We start from the raw sequence: 25620 nt of genomic DNA on the forward strand, positions 1-25620 counted from the left end.
ATACCTGTAAGACTGACTTGGTTATTATAAACATCTGTTTGTGGTACTCACGCTTTACGTTTGTGGTTGTATGCTTTAAAATTTGAAGTGGGAAGAGCCCTGCAGTTGCTATGGTGCCAGACAAGAAACTCTGGTGCTGGAAATAAGAAGTAAAAGAGGACTGTCCAAATGCTGTTAGGGCACCATGCAACAAGCGCAGCTGGTCCCAGCTCCCTCTCTACCTCCAAACCTTCTCAATATGAGAGCAGCTATGTCTGGATCAGACCAAAAGTCTATCTCATGGGTAGGAAAACAAAGGCCCAGGGGCCAGATCCGGCCCAATCGCCTTCTAAATCCGGCCCGTGGGTGGTCCAGGAATCAGTGTGATTTTACATGAGTAGGATGTGTCCTTTTATTTAAAATACAGCTCTGGGTTATTTGTGGGGCATAGGAATTCGTTGATATTTTTTAAAAAAATAAAGTCCAGCCCCCACAAGGTCTGAGGGAAAGTGGACCGGCCCCCTGCTGAAAAAGTTTGCTGACCCCTGGTATATCTAGTCTAGCATCCCATTTCCCAAATTGGTCAGATACCTTTGGGAAGCCACAAGGAGGATGTGAATGCAATGATTTTCTCCTCTGGTTGCTCTCAGCAACTGGGATAGGGTGATATACTGCCTCTGTAACTGAAGATCATGATGGCTTGTAGCCATTGATAGATTTATCCTCCACGCCTTTGTCCAATTCCCTTTAAAATCCATCTAAGATGACATCACAATATTCCATGGCAACAGACAGATGAAATGTTTGCAGCATGCCATACTTCCTTCAGAATAGCTGTGACAATTTTTCTTACTGTACGAACAAACATGGAAGGTCAGGTCACAAGGCTGGAGCAAGAAGACAAGGGTGTCCCCTTTAGAGAAATGACACGTTCTGCCACGCAGGAAAGCAGTAAGGCTGGGCACTTAATCTTTACCCTCTTCTGTAGCCAACTCCAAATATGTCTTGTTGCTACCCAGTTTATACCAAACCGCATTTTCTGTCCAAGGGGGCAGAAAAAAAATCTAATCTAAACACAGAGAAAAAAAGACTAGGCTTCCCTTGACCTCAGCAAAACTACCAATGCCACCACAGACAAAATTCCCCATAAATAAATAAGAGTCTATCTCAGTACTCAATTCCCAAAGAAACATCAAAAGTTTGGGACATACCGTATTTTTTGCTCTATAAGACGCACCAAGTTTTTGGAGGAGGAAAACAAGAAAAAAATATTCTGAAACTCAGAAGCCAGAACAGCAAGAAGGATCGCTGCGCAGTGAAAGCAGCAATCCCTCTTGCTGTTCTGGCTTCTGGGATAGCTGCGCAGCCTGCATTCGCTCCATTAGACGTACACACATTTCCCCTTACTTTTTAGGAGGGAAAAAGTGAGTCTTATAGAGCAAAAAATACGGTAATTATGTTCCTTCTAGTAGCATTCCAATGCGCCATACGCCATCCTTTGCTCTTGCCTCAGAACTCATATTTGCTCTGTCCATATATTTCTTTCTACCATTCCTACTTCTGTGACATTTTCCAAGGTGCTTATTACATGTGAAGAGCACTCCCCCCGGCTTGCTGTAGTATATGATGACAATAGCTGTAAGATCAGTCCTTCTGCCAAACAGTTTCTCTTGCCTCCTTTAAATCCCTCCTGCAGAATTTCCTCTCGCTGTCCCTCAGAAGGCTCCTGGGCTGCAGCAGAAGATTGGTATCATCCATTTGTTCCAGCTTAAAAGCACCTGCACTTTTGTGTGAATTTTATTATAGCTGGTTTCCTGGTATTTGTGCTGGTTTTGACTTTTAAAGCCCTTCACGGCCTAGGACCCTCGTTCCTACCGGACCGCCTCTCCTGGTATGCCCCACGGAGGACCTTAAGGTCCAGATATAGCAACGCCCTAGAGGTCCCAGACCCTAAGGAAGTTAGATTAGCCTCAACCAGAGCCAGGGCCTTCTCAACACTGGCTCCGGCCTGGTGGAACGCTCTGTCTCATGAGACCAGGGCCCTGCAGGATCTGATTTCTTTCCGCAGGGCCTGTAAGACACAGTTGTTCCACCTGGCCTTTGGCTCAGAATCAGTTTGATTCCCTCCCACTCTTTCTTTTTCCTTTCTCCTCCATCTATGAAGAGATTGCTCCCTAATTGTTTTAATGTTGTATCTTAATCTTTTAAATTGTATTTTAATCAACTTGTTTTTATTATTGGTTGTTAGCCGCTTTGAGCCCAGTCTTGGCTGGGGAGGGCGGGGTATAAATAAGAATTTATTATTATTATTATTATTATTATTATTATTATTATTATTATTATTATTATTATTATTTCTGTGGACTATCTGTACTCCAGGAGGAGGTTAAATTTGCTACATCCTAGTCAGATTTCCCATCTCTTCTTTCTCTGAGAGCTGCACTCAGTGCTTTTAGGAATCATGTTTGCTTTACGGTTTTCGGCTCGGGGTTCACGCCTTTGCAGCGACTGCTGCTAATAATGATATTTGGCATGTCCCAAATAGCTCAGAAAGTTCAAAATGAAAGGACGCCTTTCAGCATTGATTGACCATAAGCGCAAGATAATGAAAGAAGCAGTGGGCCATCTGTGCTACGCCCCAAAGGCACCTCATATGGGAGAAGGTAGTCAGGTTAAAATCTAACCTCAGAGAGGCAGCAACATATGGCGATTGCTAGGGTAACAACAGGCAGCGAGGACACTCCCTAGTGCAGGTGATAATAAGGGTGATAATATCTATATTAAAGGCTTTCCATTTTCTATCTGACATCAGGATTCACAAAGGAGAAGGGATTAAGGAAATAAACAATCTTCACAGAAGCTTTACAGCTCCCGGGAGAATGCAGCATTTTCATTCATGCATGGCGTGTGACAACAGCAAAGCAAAGCAAAAGAACGAAACACAAAGCCGTAACCGCCCCACCCCAACACCAAAACATACAACCAGCAACATAATCTATTCTTTTTCCGGGGGGGGGGGGGAGACAGGATTTGAACAGCAGTTGTTCTTCAGCCTTGATAAACTTTCTCTGTTATCCAGACACACAAGCAGCGCACACTGCTTCCATCCTATTGCTTTAGCAGATTGGGTTTCAACAGGAGACTTACACATTGGTACCATATTTTTTGCTCTATAAGACTCACTTTTCCCCTCCTAAAAAGTAAGGGGAAATGTGTGTGCGTCTTATGGAGCGAATGCAGGCTGTGCAGCTATCCCAGAAGCCAGAACAGCAAGAGGGATCGCTGCTTGCGCTGGACAGAGATCCCTCTTGTTGTTTTGGCTTCTGAGATTCAGAATAATTTTTTTTTTGTTTTCCTCCTCCAAAAACTAGGTAAGTCTTGTGATCCAGTGCATCTTATAGAGCGAAAAATACGGTACCTTTTCCTGAAGCCCCTACTCTTTGCCCCACTTCAGATCGCGGCGCCAATTTATAGTCAGTCGCATTTTAAAACACAGTAGCAAACCCTAACAATCTAACTTGTTTAGCAATAATGAACATTTAAATGCACTGCAAAGTTATTGTTTTTGAAGTATTTTTTAAAACCAAATAGCACAGAGAATTTCACACTGCATAGAAACAGTGTGTAGAGGAAGAGCTGTTGAAATACGTTCTGTCGCTTAAAGTTAACTCTCACCCTTTATTTTCAGCAGAACAGCAGCCATTTATGCAGGAAACTGGAGATAAAACTCAAGAGATAGCAATAAAAAAGGTAACTGCTATTTGTGTCAGGACCTTGTGGCAGGCTTCACTTTCATGTTGTTTCTAGTTTTCTTAGGTCAGTAACAATTTCCCTTATTTTTGTTGTAGCTTAAAAGCACTTATACTTTTGCACAGATTTCACCGTGGCTGACTCTTTGGTATTTATTATGTGGGACTATCTATACTCCAGAAGGAGTGAAGTGGCTGGAATGTAGCTTGTTAAAAGTGATCAATGCTCAGTTTATAACCAGATGAAACCTGTTTAGGGCCACATTCCTAAACACACTTAAAATGAACGGGACTTGCTTCTAAGTTAACATAGGACTGAGATAGCAGACACAACAAAGATATGGGAAGTCAAAACTTCCAGGAGCAGAACAGTTGTGTCTTAGCGTACTTCTAGGTCTGAATGCCATAAATTATAAAATTAAAAACCAAAGGTCTTGGTCCAGAAGAAGCCCAGATGATGATGCTCTGTGAACCAATGCCAACAATTCTTCAAGAGTTGGCCTTGAATTGGTATATTTGTGAAGCTATCTTGGTTTTGATGTATTGCTACAGTTAATTTATCCTTATCCTCCTATTTGATTTTTAAAAACTTAAATATAGGTAGTCCCCCCCCTTTTAACATTAGTGATAGCCTTTATTTATTACAGGGCAAGTTTTTGCAAGAGAAACCGCTCCTTTCCTCCACAATCTTCAAAAGAGTACCTTCACTGAGGTTTTGCAACATGTCAGGATAATTAAATGTAGTAATTTAAGTAGGTAAATACTAGAGAGTTATAAAAAAAAGACACATCATATAACAAAGTTTATCAGATATAAGAGTCATGGGGCACCCAGTGCATTGCTCCCAAACTGCATGGAAACTTCCTGAGGAGGAAGGAGCAGTGGTGGACTTGGGGCTCTCAAATTTGAGTGGCGCCCCGTGTGATGCTAAAATTGGGCAACCCCTGCCTCTCACACTCTGTTCTACAGCATTGTTGTGGGACCCCCTGATTTGCATCACCCGGTGTGGCTGAGCCAAGCTGCTACTCTCCCCCAGCCAGTGCAATAAGAATGGTGGCATCCCTCCTCTCTCGCTCTGCAAAAGCTTGGTTATCATGTTTCAATCCCATTTTTTAAAAAATAGTTCTTATTTCTTCTAATTTACACCCCTCGTATAATGTATGGTATAAGGTTTCTTAATCATAAAGGAAAAAAGAGCCGCTTGCTCTGCGGGAATGTTGGCATTGCAAACACGCACTCCTTGGGAGTGAGTGGATATATTTCCAACTGCGAAGGTAGCATCTGGATCTCAGCAATAGGACTGCATCCCACTGTTTGGGCTCCTGCTCTGGGTCCCATCTTAGCTGCCACAAGCCCTCCCAAGCCTCCGCCTGAGGCTCTCCGCTCTGCAGCAAAGTCAGGGGGGAATCCCTGGTTCCTCTTTCCAAGCGACTGAAGTGCAGTTCCCTTCAGCTCAGGCTTCCACTATTCAGGCCCCCCTCCCAACCGTTTCTTCCCCCTCTGGACTAGTCAAGGTCCTTTCCAACTCTGCAATTCTATGGTGGCAACTGATGAAATGTAGAATATCCAGCATCTAAAAGAAAACATTAAGACCCTGCTATGAAGCTCTCCCTACTTGGCAGAATCTCGGCTATCAAAATGAACCTATTACCCAGGATGCTGTTTTTATTTCAAACAATATCAATTGTTAATAACGCAGGCTGCTTCAAAGAATGGAAGAGGGGCATTTCTAAATTTATTGGCGAGGGAAAAGCCAAAACATAAAATTATGACAGATACAAAAGAAAGAGGAGGCTTTGCCCTGCCAGATCTACAAATTTATTATGAGGCAGCCTGTCTGTGCTGGTTAAGAGAATGGATTACATTGGTTAATGCAGACATCCTGGACTTGGAGGGTCATGATTTATAATTCGGCTAGCATGCATGTCTTTGGCATGGGAGATTTAATAATTACATAATGCTCCTCAACATGCTTGTGGGACTCCTACCTATAAAGGGCCTCAGGAGCACAAATAAACACAGATGAACCAGCCTCAGCAGCAAACAAACACCCTTTAAGATCATCTTCTGGTGCTCAGAAGGCAGGGAGATTATAATGAAGAAGCAAGGAATGTTATTATCTCCATGAAAAGAAAAAGCTAGATTAATGTTCTCTTTGTCCATAGAGAAAGACAAATTAATAAATGAGCCCCCAACGAAGTGGTGACTTAGACTGAGGCCTCACCAACTTCTGATGAAACAATGAAAACTGCAGTCAAAAACGTAAAAGACATATTAAATTAAGGTGGATTCACAAATCTCTGGAAGATCATTACAGAATTTATGTTTACACTTAGATATCTAAGTGTATCATGGGAATGGGAATATTAATATTTAATGCAACAAAAAACCTTATAGGAGAAATTCAACGCATTCCCCAAGCCATAGAAAAAAGTTTCTAGAGATTTTAAAAATTAATGATTAGTGTACACAGAAGCAAGTTCCTTTAAATGTCCAGAAATGCAGCTTCTTTCATCTACTGTGGATAAAGAAATTGAGATAATTATTTTTCTAATTTGAAGGTATGGGTCAACTTGGAAAGTAAGATCTAAGAGAATGCTGAAAACTTTTGTGTTTGTTTTCAAAGGTACCTAGAGAAGCCCTAGATGGATAATAGTTTGAAGCTATGGGTGATCAAAAGTTTCTTAGAGGTCCGGGAGAAATTATCAGGTTTGTACAGTGGTACCTTGGGTTACATACGCTTCAGGTTACATACGCTTCAGGTTACAGACTCCGCTAACCCATAAATAGTACCTCAGGTTAAGAACTTTGCTTCAGGATAAGAACAGAAATCGGGCTTCTGCGGTGCGGTGGCAGCAGGAGGCCCCATTAGCTAAAGTGGTGCTTCAGGTTAAGAACGGACCTCCGGAACGAATTAAGTACCGTATTTTTCGTCCCATAGTACGCTCCGCCCCATAGGACGCACCTAGTTTTTTTGGGGGGAAATAAAGGAAATTCTCCCCTTTATTTCCCCCCCAAAAGCAGGTCGGGGAAACCGAACAAGGTCGAGGAACAGCGGGATGGCGGCGCTGCGCCTCCCTGCTGTCCCCCGAGCTTGTGGGGCTGGCCGATGTCTGTCCGGCGCGCGGGGCGCTCTGCTTCAGGGCGCCCCGCCCGCCGGGCGGCAGGCTGCTATTCGCAGCCTAGACATCCCTGTGGGACCTCCCGCAGGGCTGCCTAGGCTGCAGACGTGTTCCCGAAGCGCCGGGCGCTCTGCTTTCAGGGCGCCCGACGCTCTGGGAAGCAGGCTGCTATCCGCAGCCTAGACATCCCTGTGGATGTCTTCCTGAAGCCTGGAGAGCGAGAGGGGTCGGTGCGCACCGACCCCTCTCGCTCTCCAAGCTTCAGCGAAAGCCTGCATTCGCCCCATAGGACGCACCCAGATTTCCCCTTCATTTTTGGAGAGGAAAAAGTGCGTCCTATAGGGCGAAAAATACGGTACTTAACCCGAGGTACCACTGTCCTCCTCTGTCCATCTCCTGACAAAGGCCATTGGCTTGAGTGACCAATGCAGTTTCAGTTCCAAAACCAAGGCAGGAACAAGATTCGGACTCCAGAGTTCAGCTGATCTAGCCATTCTGTTTTTGTGTCTACCATCCATATGAGTTCAAACCACCTGCTTTGGCCAATAAACACCAAAACAAGATAACAAAAATTGGTAAAACATAGTAAATAATGAAATCATCTTTGCTGTGAGTCCTGGAGGACCTTCACCCTGACATGCAAGACTTTTTCTGCCTGACCTGGAAGGAGAGGGCCCCAACTGACTCCAACTACAGGAGCTGGGGCTGCTGAGGAGGCCAGAGACCATCTCATCTGTCTCATAGTGAAGGCCCAGGTCACTAAGCCTGAGCTTCCACAGCCGCCCACCATGAACCACCATTGGCAGGATTGGCAGCATCGGTAGCAGATATGTTCTGTGCTTAATATTTTATTCTCTTGTTAATTATGCTGTTTTAAATGTGCATTTTATATCTGACTTCCTTTAGCAATGCTTTGTTTTGAAATATTTAAGATAATATTTTAGTTTCCTGTTAACTGTGTTGCTTTGAATGTCTACTTTATAACTGACTTTCTTCAGTGATGTTTTATTCAATTTTTTTTTGATGTTTTAATTAATGTGATGTAAACTGCTTTGAGATTTTTCTTTAAAATGTAAAGTGGTATAGAAAACAACAACGACATCAACCAACCTCAATGATGCTTGTTAAGCAAAATGTTATGTGTGATAATAATAATAACCATAATAATAATAATAATTTATACCCTGCCCATCTGGCTGGGTTTCTCCAGCCACTCTGACAAATATAAAAACATAATAAAACATCAAACAGTAGCAATCTGATCCAATATAAAAAGTCACAATAACTTTAAAATAAACAACATTCAACAATCCATCAGAATCAAATAGTAAACAGTAAAATTATACATCAGCAAATAATAAACAGTTTGTACTTCTCAGTCACAACAAAGAATTACCAATCTATAATCAATAAAAATAACAGCAAATCACAACGCATAAAATACCACAAAACATACAAAACCATGTAAAAGGATCAAATTGAGAAACAAGATGCACAACTTCTAAAATTATTTAAAATATATCCCTTAACGCCTCTCTTCCGAGCTGCTTCTGCTGTTCTGAAAGTCATGTATTCAAGGTTTTAAAAAAAATCCTTTTCTTTTCGTTGATATGGATTTAAAGGGGGGTTTAGACCACATTCTGGTCCATTGAATGGGGTTAATCTCATAGCCTATGTCATTCTCCCATTGTTTTTTGATTGCGTCTAGGGGGTTTGAAGAACTCATAACCCACCTACTTTCAGCAGCCAGAAACACCATAACCAGACACTGGAGAGACCTGTCAGGAGTAAGCATGGACCAATGGTACCAAATAGTATGGGAAACAGCCCTACTAGAAAAATTAACCACTTAAACTGAAACTGACAAACAGAAGAAGACGCCTTTACCCCGGCATGGCTCCCCTTTATCACATATCACAGCCCAACAAGACAATGACAATAATCCACCAACACCATACAAATCAATATGGCTAACCTGATCCAAAACACCCACCCACCCCACTCAGACACGAAATCAAAGATCACCGCAGCCAATCACAAACAAACAACCGCACCCTAGGCCAACCCCAACCTCTCTCACCACCAAAGGAACACAAGTGAACAGCACAAGCAACGCTGACACCAAACCCTACATACATTAAGCATAATAGAAACATCGCCACCCGACCCCATCCCCACCCATCTCCCCCCCTTTTTTTCTCTCCCCCTAATGTCTCAAGAAATGAAACGGATTTGTAAAAATGTTACATGGAAAAATTTCGAGAGACATTACACATACTTCTGTAAAACAAGAAAATCTTTAATAATAAGAATAATAATTCTTTAAATTCAATCTCTGGTATTTCCAGATAAACTTGGATGTGTTCCCTGTTTGAAACCCTGGCTGCCAGTCAGTGTACGTAATATTGAGCTAGATGGAGCAATGGTCTGACTGGGTGTAAGGCAGCCTCCTATGCTTCTACGAAGCAGTTCTAGAAATGGGGCAAGGCAGTGCAATCTAGTCATCATGTATAGTATTTACTTTTATGTCAAGAACCAGCAGTGAAGTTGTGATGACTTTATTATTTATAACCCGCCCATCTGGCTGAGTTTCCCCAGCCACTCTGGGCGGCTCCCTATCAAGTATTAAAAACAATACAGCGTTAAATATTAAAAACTTCCCTAAACAGGGCTGCCTTCAGATGTCTTTTAAAAATAGGATAGCTACTTATTTCCTTCACATCTGAAGGGAGGGTGTTCCACAGGGTAGGCGCCACTACCAAGAAGGCCCTCTTTCTGGTTCCCTGTAACCTCACTTCTCGCAATGAGGGAACCGCCAGAAGGCCCTTGGCACTGGATCTCAGTGTCCGGGCTGAACGATGGGGGTGGAGAGGCTCCTTCAGGTATACAGGACCGAGGCCGTTTAAAAGATCCTTTGCACAGAGAATAAAAGAAGCAGCACAATGGGTCTCATACAGGCTCACTCCTGCCACCCCCCGCTTCTGGGGCTTTGGGCTGAGCCTCTTTTTGAAAGAGACTTTCTGGGGCCTGGTCTTAAAGCAACATTTCCAACACACTACAAACGTCTTAAAAGTTTCTATTAACTCTGTCCACATCTGGACAAAAGGGAACGCTGAGCTGCTCCGTATCATATTACCAATTAATGTTTAAATAGCCCTTCCAATTATATGATTTAATTTTACAACCATTTTACAAATTGGCTTAGGTACAAAGATAATGTAAATTCTGCCAGTAGGCTTTATTTATATACCCTTAAAGGCAGGAAAAAAATGAAATATTCCCGGAGTCGATGGGAGAAGTGGGGCTCTGCACTCCTCAGCAGAAAAGGAAATTACAGGGCCCCTTTCCCCACTATTTTCAAATACTTTGCTCTTTCCAAGAAAAACAAGTTGTAAATGGCTGGGGCAAAAGCTCCGAATTCCAGCTTCTAGAAAAAACACAGTTGCTAATTAACTGAATTTTGTTTCTAATGTAAAGGAGAGTGCTGTTAAAAATTCTGCATCAGCAAATATGGGATTTATACTTATTACATGATATAATAAATTCAGATGCCAATAAACTGTGTGCCAATTATCAAGCAGAGTGATTGCATGACCAACACAGGGAATCTGAAACACACTACATGCGTGGAACACTCCAGATTAGTACTCTGCTATTCTGGATATAAAGCCCCCACAATTTTACTTTTGAGTGTGTTGACTTTCTCGAAGAACTAACATTTCATTGCTTTCCTTTACATAAACAACATAAGGAATCTTGAAAGTTTAGAACAGAACTTTACTTGTTTTTAAATGCCCATGCTCACTAGGAAATTCTAGCTGGTTGAGTCAGCACATCATTGGAACTATGTTCTTATGGCGCAAATCCAATAATAATTGAATAATGAAATACATCATTATGACCAGGGCTGGCTCAAGACATTATGCTGCCTAAGATAAAGGAGAAGTTGGTGCACCCTCATTCCATGTTCAGAAACGAAATGGATTTGTAATTGAATCTTACTTCAACTGGTAACAGGATCGTGTTCCTCCAGTGCACCTGATGGCAGCAGGCTAATTTAGGAGATACTGTATATGAAAAGGCCTGTGGTACCTGATCTCCAACAGATGGGAATGGCTGGGGGGTGGATCAATGTCTGAGGTGCGCTGGTGCTGACCTCCAACATCTGCCACCCATGGCAATTGCCTCACTCTGCCTAAAGGTAGGGCCAGCCCTGATGGAGACCACCAATAATCATTCTGCAAATCAGAAACAGCAGGCCATGTCACAGCAGACCATGTCTATTCTGTTGTATGGCTCCAACAATGTTGTTGTTGTTTAGTCATTTAGTTGTGTCCGACTCTTCATGACCCCATGGACCAGAGCATGCCAGGCACTTCTGTCTTCCACTGCCTCCCGCAGTTTAGTCAAACTCATGCTAGTAGCTTCGACAACACTATCCAACCATCTCGTCCTCTGTCGTCCCCTTCTCCTTGTGCCCTCCATCTTTCCCCACAACAGGGAGTCTTCTCTTCTCATGAGGTGACCAAAGTATTGGAGCCTCAGCTTCAGGATCTGTCCTTCCAGTAAGCACTCAGGGCTGATTTCCTTAAGAATGGATAGGTTTGATCTTCTTGCAGTCCATGGGACTCTCAAGAGTCTCCTCCAGCACCATAATTCAAAAGCATCAATTCTTCAGCGATCAGCCTTCTTTATGGTCCAGCTCTCACTTCCATACATCACTACTGGGAAAACCATAGCTTTAACTATACGGACCTTTGTTGGCAAGGTGATGTCTCTGCTTTTTAAGATGCTGTCTAGGTTTGGGTCCAACAATAGCTACAGCTATAATAGACCGGCAGTTGTAACTGAATAATAGTTAAGAAAACAGTTGCACTCCCAGCAATCGTGGGATCATGATAGTTTTGGAACATCTGCTGGCAGCTTTTAGCACACGAATTGTAGTACTGGTTACTTGGGGGACCAGATGCCTATTTATGATATTCACGTTTTGTCATTTTTAAAAAAATACAACTGGGTTTGTTTATTATTCAGCAATGTATGCAACAACTTCAAGCTCAATACAAAGCCGTTGTGTGGAAAACAATAATAGTTTAGTTAACATGTATTTTTTTCTAGATCAGCAAAGGAAAGGGGTGGCACATTCATGGTTATGGCAACTATTATTTCATCATGTACACCGAAGTAAATAGGCTTATAAAACACGAGCAAGCTAGGCCACCATGGAAGAAGCTATTGTCTTAGAACTGGCACAAGTACTTCTTGCTTTGAAGTCCTTAAATCCAGAAATAAACATTTGGTGTGTCCTATCAGTTTATTCCAGCAAATGTTGTAAGGTGATATTTTACCTGCTCTTGAAAACCTTCTCGGACAGTACATTACTACTGAAGCAGCCCATTAAGAGAATTTACAACTAACTGAAAGGCTGTGATTAGCAATGTTATGGGGTACTTATGCTAATACCTTTTTAAAATTCTTGATCAGTATTCCTAGGAGTATGCCTGCAGATCAGCCCTATGAAGGAAGTTACAGTGCAGAGCTGACATGGAGCTTTGTCTATGGGCTGTTTGTACTTGGCTGTAGCCCCTATGCATGCATGAGGGCACTACAAAGTTTGCAGCCAGACAGCGCTCAGGTGCCATTTGTGTGAACCAGTGTTTCTGCATGGAGGCTGCATTCATGGTCCTTGAAATAGCCACAGCACTTTGGAAAAGGACTGCCACTGTTGTGGAAATCAAAGGGGCCATTTATAGAGCTCCCATATGGAAGTCCTGGTTCAACCCACATGGTATCTTCATGGGAAAGCTGCCTGGTGATGGGTTTACTGGCAAGCTTGTGCATTCTCAAGGTACCGGTGCGATGTTTTAACATAATGGTCTATGGCTCTTACAGTTAACACATGAAGAATTCAGGTTCACCAACGCAATCTATCCAACTTGTTGAAAATCTGTTAGCAGCTAGAGCTGAAGAAGGCCTCAAAATGGAAGTATAAACACATAAACACATTTGATCAATGAAATAGTGAACTGATCAATTATGGAATACTACAAACTTTGTTACACTAACAACCTTTGTTCATGCCAGAAAAAAATCCAGAAATAATAATCATAATAAATTATTGGAATTATTATATTAGATACTGGACTACTTCTCAAACATTAAGTATTTCTGAGTTGTTGGCATCTGTCTGTCTCGGGAGACAATGCAAGAGTGTGCCTTTGAGGGTGAAGTCAAACTGTTGGAGAGTTACAGCTCCTGCTGTGGTTGTAGATACCAATATGGGAGACATGTTTTGTTGCAGCTGGGGAAGATGAAGACATCTGTTTGTTTTTAAGAATAATTTTTTATTAACCTACCAATCACATCAAATCAAACCAAATTACATAAATTCCAAATTACACAGCCGAATTTTAAATTTTTGTTGGGGGTACCCATATTTCAAGTTCCGAAGGGGATCCAATCAACTTCTTGCTTCTTACTGCTGTTTTAATGTCCACAAATCTAACCTTATGATGTTCACAGTACTATCCAGTCCTTATTGTTTTTCCACATCTCTTGTTGTTATTTTCATATATTTTTCCTTTCTCTTTGTGACCTCTGATAGTCTCCATTAGCTGGTTAGAACATTTTGTAATCCTGCGTAGATATTATTTTTTTTATCCAGTAGTCATATCCAGACGTTTTCCATATAACATCACTTCCATACATCAAAACAGTCTTAGCGTCATTAATCTTCACCAATCTGCCTCCTTTCTCAAAACCTCTGAGGAGATTCACCAGGAATGCAGTCTGAAAACAAGTCCGTTCTTCCTCCCGGCTATAAATCCTTTGGCAAGATGGCGACTCCGAATTAATTACTGAGCCATTCCAAAAGCTCTTATTGCTTCTCGATCTCCATAAAGCATACTTTTGGTTAAAGTTTATCTCCACACAGACCTTAATCATCCTGCTTGGGTCAGTTCAACCGACGATTCTAATGAGGAGGGGTTCTTGTAAATCACATAGAAGAAGATGAAGACATCTGGTTGTGTTGATGTAGATGTACTATGGTGCTTCTTCTTTCTGTGCTCCTCACAGTGGTCCTTCCTCCCCTAGTAACTGCTGTGGCTACACAATCTGACTGATTGTCTCCAGGCACTTTGGTTGTTTTCAAGGGATTCCCACATGGCGGGGTTGATGTTGCCAGCCTTCATGTTTTGTTTGCAGACATCTTTGTAGCGTGAAGTTGGTGTGCCAACAGGCCTGGTGCCTAAAACACATCCTTGGGGATCCTGCCATCTTGTTCTGTAGATGTCGTTGAGACAGGAATGCAAAAATGCTGGGGATGTGGGCTTGGGAGAGCACATATTTGTTTGAGACCCTGTCCTGCCATGTGATGCCCAAAATCTTCCTGATGCAGTGCATATGGGATGTGTTGAGGCATTGCTCCTGGTGGATGTAAGCTGCCCAGTTGTCACTACCATAAGGCTCAACACACAATCTTGGTAGAGCTTCATCTTGATATTCATTGTTAGCCTCACCTTCTCCCATACCCTTTTGGAGAGAGGAGCCATTGCCATAGCTGCCTTGCAAATACGCATGTTCAGTTCAAAGTCAAGTGGAGTTGCTGGTTCTGTTGCACAAGTGGAAGTCTGCTTCATGAGCAGAACAGCAGCATTGGCCACAACCCTGTATTTTCCTTCATTGAAATTTTTCATTTTTCTCTTGAACATATTTATCCTACTTTAGATGCAGTTATTGCACTTATTGTATGTATTTGAATTTATTAATATAATTATTTCATTTACATCCTGCTGTTTAAACAAATTGTACTCAAGGTGGAAAAGTCAACCACAAAAATGAGCTACTTTAAAATACAATAGAAATACCTTCTATGAACGAAACATAGCAAAAAGCATTTAAAAAGCACAAAGAAGCCCCAATAAAAATAGCAAAAAAATAAACTAACAGTGTTTACACTTTTCTAAAAGCCTGTCCAAACAAGTATGCTTCCCATCTGTGGGGTGAAAAAAACTTTCAAAACCCATCATATTACTTAGCATCTACATTGGGCTTGGTTTTATAGCTATATGTAGCCCGTCAAATATAGAATTAAATGCTCTGATCTATTAGATTAACTGTCTTAGATTTAAGCCTCTGGCTTATCAAGGAAAAACATAAACAAACTAAAACCCTAAATCCTATCCCATATATTTGTGCTTTGATAAATTATGCCATCTCAGACAGAGTGAAAATGATTCATGTTGATGGTGTTATGAAGCTAATGCCAATTTGATTCACATGTTCTGATGCTGCCCAGAAGTTGTACAATTTTGGCAAAATGTTGGAGCTAGGTTTAATTTTTGCTTTCCACATCTAATTTTACTTGAAAATATTAATCCTGAGACGTTAATTTATTTATCTTAAGAACAGAAGAAGAGCCTGCTTGCTGATGGATCAGGCCAAGTCTAGCATCCTGTTCTCACAGTGGCTGAATGGTTTGCCTGTGGGAAACCAGCAAGCAGGATTTGAGCCCAAGAGCACTCTTCCATCCTGTGCTTTCCAGCAACTGGCATTCAGAAGCATTGCGGCTTTCAGTTTTGGAGGCAGAACATAGCCACCTTCTTACATTTGTGCCCTGCCCTTCTTTCATCGTGGAATCCAAGGCAGTGGGAATGTGGCTTCTAAGCAATCATCCATCCAGGCACTGACTAAACCTAGACCTGCTTAGCTTCAGCAAGCTGGTGGCCTCGTGCGCCTTCAGCCCATCTCCTGTGACCTGTCCTTTGCGAAGTCCCTACACGTCAGGCGCTTTAGATTCATAGTACTGCTTTGATGAGGGACGTGAGTGGCACCGTGGTGTAAACCACTGAGTCTCTTGGGCTTGCCGATCCGAAGGTTGGTGGTTTGAATCCCCACGACGGAGTGAGCTGCCGTTGCTCTGTCCCAGCTCCTGCCAACCTAGCAGTTCGAAAGCATGCCAGTGCAAGTAGATAAATAGGTACCGCTGCGGTGGGAAGGTAAACGGCGTTTCCATGCGCTCTGGTTTCCGTCACAGTGTTCCATTGTGCCAGAAGCGGTTTAGTCATGCTGGCCACACGACCCGGAAAGCTGTCTGTGAACAAACGCCGGCTCCCTTGGCCTCAGTGAGATGAGCACTACAACCCCATAGTCGCCTTTGACTGGACTTGACCGTCCAAGCGTCCATTACCTTTTTACTGCTTTGATGGCCAAAGGGATTGTCTTGCAACTACTAAAGTCCTATGTTCCCCCTTTGGCAAGTAATCTGCCACTTTTAAATATGTGTCTAGATGTTATACTTTACCCCTCTCTTCTGCTCAGTTTCTTTTTCTCTCTCTCCTTCTATATTCAACCTTTTATTCTTTCTCATCTGCTGTTTGCTCTCACAGCCTATTGACTTATTTTTTTACGCCCATTTTCCTCCATTGGATGAGCTAGGGAGGGGAAGGTGTAAGTGTGAGTCACGTGGGCTTTCTCATCATTATGTGTTTGTGCCTATTATTATTTATCCAGACTACAGGTGGGTTGTGAACTCTCAGCCTGGGGGGAGAAGGGAGACAAGATGGGAGGATCTGAGAAGAGATGCTTCTCAGAGTCTGCCTTCAGGTACAGGGCTGTTTGAAACCCCTATTGCAAAACTTGGAGGAAACGAAGTAAAGGTAAGGTAAAGGGACCCCTGACCATTAGGTCCAGTTGTGACCGACTCTGGGGTTGCGGCACTCATCTCGCTTTATTGGCCGAGGGAGCTGGCGTACAGCTTCCGGGTCATGTGGCCAGCATGACTAAGCCGCTTCTGGCGAACCAGAGCAGCGCACGGAAACAGCGTTTACCTTCCCGCCAGAGCGGTACCTATTTATCTACTTGCACTTTGATGTTCTTTCGAACTGCTAGGCGGGCAGGAGCCGTGACCGAGCAACGGGAGCTCACCCCGTCGAAGGGATTCAAACCGCCGACCTTCTGATCGGCAAGTCCTAGGCTCTGTGGTTTAACCCACAGCACCACCCGCGTCCCATGAAAGTGCCCCATAAAAGTTACAGATGATACAAAAGCTTGGACAATTTGACATTAAAGAAATGGGAATAATAGTCAAAAATGGTATTAATAATCAGGATTACTAGAATGTAGCACAGTTACATTTGAGAAAGAGGAAAACGAGAAACTCATAAAAAAGAGAAACAGCAATGCGTTTCTTTCGCCAGAAAGGCAAATGCCATTTTGGTTTCTATGACAGGCGGAGCAGTTTGCAACACCCTTCATATGGTATCAAGTCCAGTTTTGGTCACTACTATCTGAGGAAGATACGAAACAAAGAAAGACTGCACAGATCAGCCAACATGCAAAAGCATTCAGAATGGCATATCGGAGGAAGACAGGCTGGGGTCCTGGGCATTGATAAACTCAAAATAATAAAACTAAGAGGCTCGTTCAAATATCTAAATGGCAGTTCTAATGGTGAATGGGTATATTTCTTTTTCTTTTGGAAACCTGCAACAACAAAAGTCAGGTGAGCCCTATTTTTTTTTTTACTCCAGTTAAAAAAGGCTTTGCCTCAATACAATCACTACTGAGGTGGCAAACTTGTGTGCTTTTGGTTCTTTGTGCAGTTTTGGCAATTGTGTCAATTTTACAGATGCGCCACCTCAAAGGCACTGTAACCGTTTAACAGCCAAATATTGTTCTTACTTCCGAAAAATGCTAGTGCACAGCAGAATATCCTTGCAATATGACACTTCATGGAGCTTAACATTTTTATTTTAAAATTCCTTATCTAAGAAGCACCTAAGAAGGATCAACATGCTTCTCCTTTAACAGAGAGCAGCCACTGGAAAATATCTTTATTATCAAGAAGAAAAGCTTGCACTATACCACTGCTCACCTCTCTCCGGTACATTTTTCATGGTGGAAACATCCGTTTTTAAGAAAGGGTGGCATAATTTCTAAATTAACAGAACAGCTCATAAGGTGAGTGGTTGAAAGCAGCATTAAAGTATCTTAAATACCTGAGCTGCAGCTTCTCCTTTCACTCACAGCATACTAGGTATATACTAGAATACCTATTGCTCCTGCATTTATACTGGAGCAATCGAGGAAACAATGCTAAACAGAAAGATTAATTGAAACAGGTGAGTCACAAAGAAATGTGCTGGTATATTTAGGATGATTAATTCCAAAGTGATTCAGATCGTTTCCAGTAACAGGGCTTTTATCAATGGCGGCTGTAAGGCTAAGCTATGATTGTCAAGTATTTCATCTTTGTAAAGCTGCTGCAGCTAGCAGAAAGGAGGGGCGCAGGAAGAAGAGATTTGCTCCGTAGCTGAAATAGCCCAGGGGTGCTTCAGAATCCTTCCCACAGCACATCTTTACAGCATGCCATTGACATTACGAACCTCCCCAGTACTGTAGAGTAGCTCATTTTCCAGCCAGAGACAATTTATCAGATACTCAGGCTGTGTGGAAGAAGAAGATCCCTGTTAATTTAGCAGGAATGATAATGATGCCACAGCCTTTTGATAATTGAAAATTCAGTATCTTCCACAGAAAATAATGGATAAAATGATGTAAAGGATCCAAACTAGGTTAAAAAATAATACTCAAATCTCTAATGAAAGCAGCCTTCTTTGGGTGCTGTCCCACTCTTCTCTATATTACAGGTCACTGTATCAAGTTGCTATTTGCTTATGGTGCACTGAAAAGCAGACCAGACATCAGCATCTATGAACCTGTCTTAAATGTCAGTATCGGTTTTTATTTTATTTTATTTATTTTATATCCTGCCCTTCCCAAGGAGCCCAGGTTAGAGCAATTAGCTTAGAAGATGACTTCTTACACACATATTTCTATTATTAATTAGAATATGGAATTGACTGCCAAAGCTTACAAAATGTCTTTAATGAATACAGTATTGGCATTATAAGGGACTCTGAGGGAGGGGAGAAAAAAATGCCAGTTGTTATTATTATTATTAATATTATTATTAATATTAACACTATTACTAATACAAAATCATGAAAATGTACTCAGTAGAAATAAGAAAATGTTGTCCTCAGTGGAGCTCATGCAAATAAATATACATGAACAACTAAGCATCTAGATGAATAATGTGTTTGACACACTAATATTTGGCAAGCCTAATATTTCCAAACATTGCTTTTTGTAAGATTCCCCGCCCCATTTTAATATGAGGACTCTGGGCGTGTTATCCGAAAACTGTTTCACGACTACATAAATTATTTGCGAGAGGAAATTGTTTCATTGACAGCTTGATCTTTGACTTTTATGTGTGGGCAGGGCTTTGCAGCTGGATTCTGGCATAATGTCAAAATGGCATTAATGAGCAACCCTTTGAGTATGTATTCTTGCAACTGTGCCAGGTTTTCATTATTTTAATTTGGGGAGCCTGAAAAACAACCCCCTACTGCCTATGGAAGGTGCATGTTCAAAACCAGGCTCAGTCATGGAAACACCAAGTCACTGATTTATTTAAAACATTTCTACCCCACCTTTCATCCAATGGATTCAAGAGCAGTGCTTATAAGACATAAAAACAATTCAAATGTACAAATACAATAACATCTTTCATAGAGACTGAGAAGCGGCAGAAGATTTTGGAAACTAAAAGCTGATGGAGACAATATAACCCTATAAAAGGTCAGAGGAAATAAACATGTCTCAACCTGGTGCCAAAAAATGTACCGCATTTTTCGCTCTATAAGATGCACCTAGTTTTTGGAGGAGGAAAACAAGAAAAAAATATTCTGAATCCCAGAAGCCAGAACAGCAAGAGGGATCACTGCGCAGCGAAAGCAGAAATCCCTCTTGCTGTTCTGGCTTCTGGGATAGTTGTGCAGCCTGCATTCGCTCCATAAGACGCGCACACATTTCCCCTTACTTTTTAGGAGGGAAAAAATAAGTCTTATAGAGCAAAAAATACGGTACTTTCTGCAACAATTGGACCTCTTTGGGGAGAGCAGTCCACAGGGAGCAATGACAGGGAGCATAACTAACTCAACTCCACAATGGAAACCACTGGGCTTAGTCACCCTCCTCCAGCCTTACTGGTCTTCTTTGGTACAGCATGGGGAGAGGGACCAGCCCCAAACCAACAGTGTGAGGCAGAACAAGCAAGAGTTCTTACCTCCTGTAGTCACAAGAAATAAGAGTGCTTTACAAGTTAAAACCAATACAACCTGCAGTTTGACCTCGTGGCAAATAACCACAGATAGAATTATCCATGACGGCTTTATCCTTTCAAAAGAAACATCCAAGCTGGTTGCCTTCACAAAGTTCATGTCCAACAACCCCCTTGTTGTCAGGCAGTAGTTTTGCCTTTAATACACTGATTTGAAAAGGCTAGCAGAAATATAGGCCAGACTGCGTCACCGCAGGCTTTTCTGCTTCCTTCGAGCCAGAGAGGTTTCATCATGCAACCCTCAAGGCCTTTTCTGGCAGTTCTTGGCAACATCTGACACCCCCACTCCACCCTGCAGCCCTCATGCTGCCTTCCCAAAGCCAGGTAAGGAGGCACTGGGTTTGGGGAAGGAGGCATGAGGGCTTTGACAGGTCCTGGAGTCCTCTTGACTCCTTCCCAAAGCCTAGTTACCACCTTCCCAGCTTTGGCAGTCCCTGGCAACTTTCCCACCTGTACCCGACAAGGCAGTGTGCGGCCTGCAGGTTCGGTGTCAAAGTACTCTTGCGGCCCACTTGGTATGAAAAGTTGGGCCGCCCTGGTCTAGACATACTACAACCCCTTGGCTACCATGAGTTGGACACCCACGACTTCTACCATGTTTGCAACAATCCGCTTTCTGATACTCATACTCGTTCCTGCTTACAAAGGCAGTAGCATTTTGCTCATCAAGCACACACCGTTTGGACATAATATTTAAAGTTTATGTCCTCTGACAACTTAAATAGCTCTGAATTAGTACTGAAAGTTAGCTTGGGTTGCAAAATGTCTATTGAAGGTGAGTAGCTTTGCAGATGAATTAAGCAGCAACTTGTGACAAAGCCGTTACCATCAGGAGATAATTGACCTTATTTGACTGTTAAGCATCCTGAGGCAAAGTTGAGTGTGCTTAAATCCTGGCAGGTTAATTATCTAGTGATTACAGTAGGCTTGGAAGGTATTATGGCTAAGAACCATTTGCAAAACGACACTATCAGAAAACTAAATTTAATAATAATTAAAAGAAATGACAATAATCAAGGTCGCCAGTCATGTATTGCTGCATAATGAGCACTGAATAGCCATAATTGGGTAGCAGCAATAATTACTTTTATACCAAATAGCCCACGTTTAAATTTATTATGTGAAGCCTAGTTAATAAATATCAATGAGCTAAAATTGCAAAGAAGTGATCAAGGCATCAGTTCAAATGTTCTAACTGATCTACTCCACTGAGCTGTTGAAGTGGGTTTAAAAGCACCCGTGCAGCTCAGAAAATATGGACATTTATATCTAAATAAATCATCAATGTTATTCAGATGCAGTTGGGTATTCAAAATAAAATGTGGTATTTAAAACTAGTTTAATTGCTTTCAGGTTATAAATGACAACAGATTTTCACTTTGCTGCTTTGAACTACTGAAGAATATCAAAAAGATATGCTATCAACACCCCTAAATATGTTAGATATTGGGAATGTAATAGATACAATGGGAAATGGGAACTCACCTGGACCAGACGGTCTTCCTATAGAATGGTATAAAATATTCAAAAATCTACTAGTCCCCAGACTTCTAGAAGTCTATGAGGATATAGCTCATAAAGGTATATCTGCTACAACATTCAATGAATGTTGTATCAATCTCATTATACATGACTCATTATACATGAATGTTCAATCTCATTATACATGACTTAGCCATTTTTCACCTTCTCACCCTTTGCCTTTTCCTGTAAGACCTATTGCAGTCGTTAAGAGTCGTCAACAGGCTCATCTCAGCTATCTGCCAATCTCCCATTCCCACCACCCTTCTGAGTAATACCCCTCCCCACCTTCTCTCTATATAGAAGGATCTGGCAACTTCTGTTTCAGTGTATCTGAAGAAGTGTGCATGCACACGAAAGCTCATACCAAGAACTAACTTAGTTGGTCTTTAAGGTGCTACTGGAAGGAATTTTTTTATTTTGACTATGGCAGACCAACACGGCTACCTATCTGTAACATTCAATGAAGCTTTAATAATAATTAAACCAAAACCTAACAAAGACCCTACTAAATGTGCAAATTATAGACCAATAATAATAATAATAATAATAATTTATTATTTATACCCCGCCCATCTGGCTGGGCCTCCCCGGCCACTCTGGGCGGCTTCCATAAAAACCAAAAATACAATAAAATATCACCCGTTAAAAACTTCCCTGAACAGGGCTGCCTTAAGATGTCTCCTGAATGTCAGGTAGTTGTTTATCGCTTTGACATCTGCTGGAAGGGCGTTCCACAGGGCGGGCGCCACTACCGAGAAGGCCCTCTGCCTGGTTCCCTGTAGCTTTGCTTCTCGCAATGAGGGAACCGCCAGAAGGCCCTCGGCGCTGGACCTCAGCGTCCGGGCAGAATGATGGGGGTGGAGACGCTCCTTCAGGTATACTGGACCGAGGCCGTTTAGGGCTTTAAAGGTCAGCACCAACACTTTGAATTGTGCTCGGAAACGTACTGGGAGCCAATGCAGGTCTTTCAAGACCGGTGTTATATGGTCTCGGCGGCCGCTCCCAGTCACCAGTCTTGCTGCCGCATTCTGGATTAGTTGTAGTTTCCGAGTCACCTTCAAAGGTAGCCCCACGTAGAGTGCATTGCAGTAGTCCAAGCGGGAGATAACCAGAGCATGCACCACTCTGGCGAGACAGTCCGCAGGCAGATAGGGTCTCAGCCTACGTACCAGATGGAGCTGGTAAACAGCTGCCCTGGACACAGATTTGACCTGTGCCTCCATGGACAGCTGTGAGTCCAAAATGACTCCCAGGCTGCGCACCTGGTCCTTCAGGGGCACAGTTACCCCACTCAGGACCAGGGAATCCTCCACACCTGCCCGCCTCCTGTCCCCCAAAAACAGTACTTCTGTCTTGTCAGGATTCAACCTCAATCTGTTAGCCGCCATCCATCCTCCAACCGCCTCCAGACACTCACACAGGACCTTCACCGCCTTCACTGGTTCTGATTTAAAAGAGAGGTAGAGCTGGGTATCATCCGCATACTGATGAACACCCAGCCCAAACCTCCTGATGATCTCTCCCAGCGGCCGCATGTAGATGTTGAATATCATCTACAATATCATTATTGATATTGTCAATATCATTATTGAATGTTGATGCAAAGATTTTGAATGCAATATTGGCGGCAAAATTACAAAAAGTTATTCAAGACTTGATACCTAATCAAACAGGTTTTATAAAAACAAGACAAGCTACAGATAATATCAGATTAACAATAGATTTGATAAATTTAAATAAAGATGAAGAGGAGTTTATGATATTGTCATTAGATGCAGAAAAGGCTTTTGACATAATATATAAAGAATTCATAGGGTTTGTGTGTGTGTGTGTATATATACACATATATATATATGCGCGTAATATAAAAAATTCAAAGTGAGACATTAAGGAAATCCAAAGGGAAAATATGAAGAACAGAGGTTCTGACGAACAGATTATTAAAAACACGTGAGGTAAACGGTGGAAGTCTTTTTTAAAAAATAACAACAACAACAATTTATTTAAGGTAGATACGGACAAGATGAAATTATACAATTGAATATAAATATAGATGGGAAACGGCTATGTATTGTGAGTACTTATCTACTTTTAAAAATTTTCACTTATGATCTTTTTCTTTTACTTCTTTATTCTTTCTTTGTTCTTTTTTCTTTTTTTCTGATATCTTATCTTTCATTTCACTGCTTTATTGTGAATAGCATTTTACAGAGGTATAAATAACTGTTATTATGAAAAGAGACAAAATATTCTCTAATTTTTTTCCTTGGTTAAATGTATTTTCTTTTTCTTTTGTATTTTCTTTTGTTGTGAATATGTATGTTTTCTAATTTGTACTTAATAATTTTTTTTTTTAAAAAAGAATTCATACGGTTTGTGTTACGTAAATTTGGTTTCCCTATAGAATACTGTAATTGGATTAAAATGATTTATAAAAACCCAACGTCCCGGATTGTTACAAACAGAAGAATTTCGAATTTGATTAGTTCAAATCGAGGAACGAGACAAGGATTTCCTCTTTCTCCATTATTATTTAATCTGTGCCTGGAACCATTAACAAGAGCAATAATTCAGAATGAGCATATCAAGGGTGTAAAACACAACAAAGATAATTACAAAATTGTATTATTTGCAGATGACATCCTTTTATTTATTACAAAACCAGAAGATACAATTCCAAAAATTATGGAGAAAATAAAAACCTTTGGCAGAATATTGGGATATTCTATAAATTGGACAAAATCAGAGATTTTACCAATTGGGCCAAGGGCTACATTGTATAGAAACCATCAATTTCAGATGTGCAAAGACTTTATTAAATACTTGGGTATAATGATTTCATCAGATATAGACCAAATTGCAAAATTAAATTTGAATCAAATTATAAATGAGATTTATTTTGATATTGAAAGGTGGGGCCTCTAAACCTTTCCCTTTGGGGAAAGGTTAATGTCCTCAAAATGAATGTTGTTCCAAAGGTTTTATACATTCTCAGAGGATTACCAATACATATTCCCAAATTTTAATTCAAAAAAATAAATCAACTATTTAGATCATGCCTACGGGGTACAAAGCCACCAAAAACATCACTACATAAAATGCAACTTCCAACTAAGGAAGGTGGCTTTGGTCTCCCGAACATTTATAGCAAGAGTAATAAAAAGAAATTGTTATTTAGGTGAACTGAATTTAATTCTAAATTATATTCCGGAAACGTGGGAGATTACAAGGGGTCAAAAAAAAAATGGAAGTACCGTGCCATATTAGAAGCAAAAAAACTTGTTCTGATGAATTGGAATAGCCGCAAAAAGATTCCATTAAGCACATGGATTGATAATATGGACAGACTAGCTACATACGAACGAATTGCATGTTGTCGCAAATTAAGAATGGATAAATATGAAGAAATCTGGAAGGAATATTTAAGTGATAAGGTGGACAGTGGTGGGAAGTAGGGGGAGGAGAGGTGGGGAAAGATTGTTAAAAAGGTGTAGTCCTAGGTATATCAGTACTCAAATCTGAATTGTCAAATTGTGTTAGTAGTGTTATTATGGTTTTTGTTGTGTGTGTCTTTTGCGGTTGTTGTTTGTATTGAAAAAATGATATAATAATAATAATAATAATAATAATAATAATAATAATAATAATAATAATAATAAAGGCTAGCAATGCTCACCGTCTCATTCCCAAACAGGACATCAACGTAAGGTAGAACTTTCATCATGGGCTCCTTGTAGAACTGGCTAATAAATGGTGCAGAAAGGTTCAGAGTGAAGATCTTGTTGTTTGCAGAAGCCTGAGATGCTACTTTCAGTATAGATTCCGGCGAGACCGTCAAAAAGAAACCCTGCAAGCAAATGCAGAATAAATTGCTATTCAAATATGTTTTTAAAAAAATAGCATTTCTGTTGTGGAGGTGGAAAGAAGCACACACAGAAATAAGATGCCACAGTACCACCAAATTCCCATTTCCTGAAGCCGGTCCACGAGGATACCATAGTCAATGGTATCAAAAGTCAACAAAAGATCAAGAAGTAGGAGGGAGGTCACACTCTCC

The 25620-nt window shown here is 41.3% G+C and overlaps 1 protein-coding gene across 3 annotated transcripts in view; it reads right to left on the minus strand.

Moving 5' to 3' along the window:
* Window positions 1–25620, minus strand: part of ADK (adenosine kinase) — a 204873-nt gene that overhangs the window by 47070 nt on the left and 132183 nt on the right. For all 3 annotated transcript variants that reach the window (XM_081191845.1, XM_081191847.1, XM_081191846.1), the window contains exon 7: window positions 25240–25410. In XM_081191845.1, the coding sequence (XP_081047971.1) occupies window positions 25240–25410 (171 nt within the window). The remainder of the gene's footprint in view (window positions 1–25239; window positions 25411–25620) is intronic.

Source organism: Podarcis bocagei (genome assembly GCF_964188305.1).
Source record: "Podarcis bocagei genome assembly, chromosome: 4".
Lineage (NCBI taxonomy): Eukaryota > Metazoa > Chordata > Lepidosauria > Squamata > Lacertidae > Podarcis > Podarcis bocagei.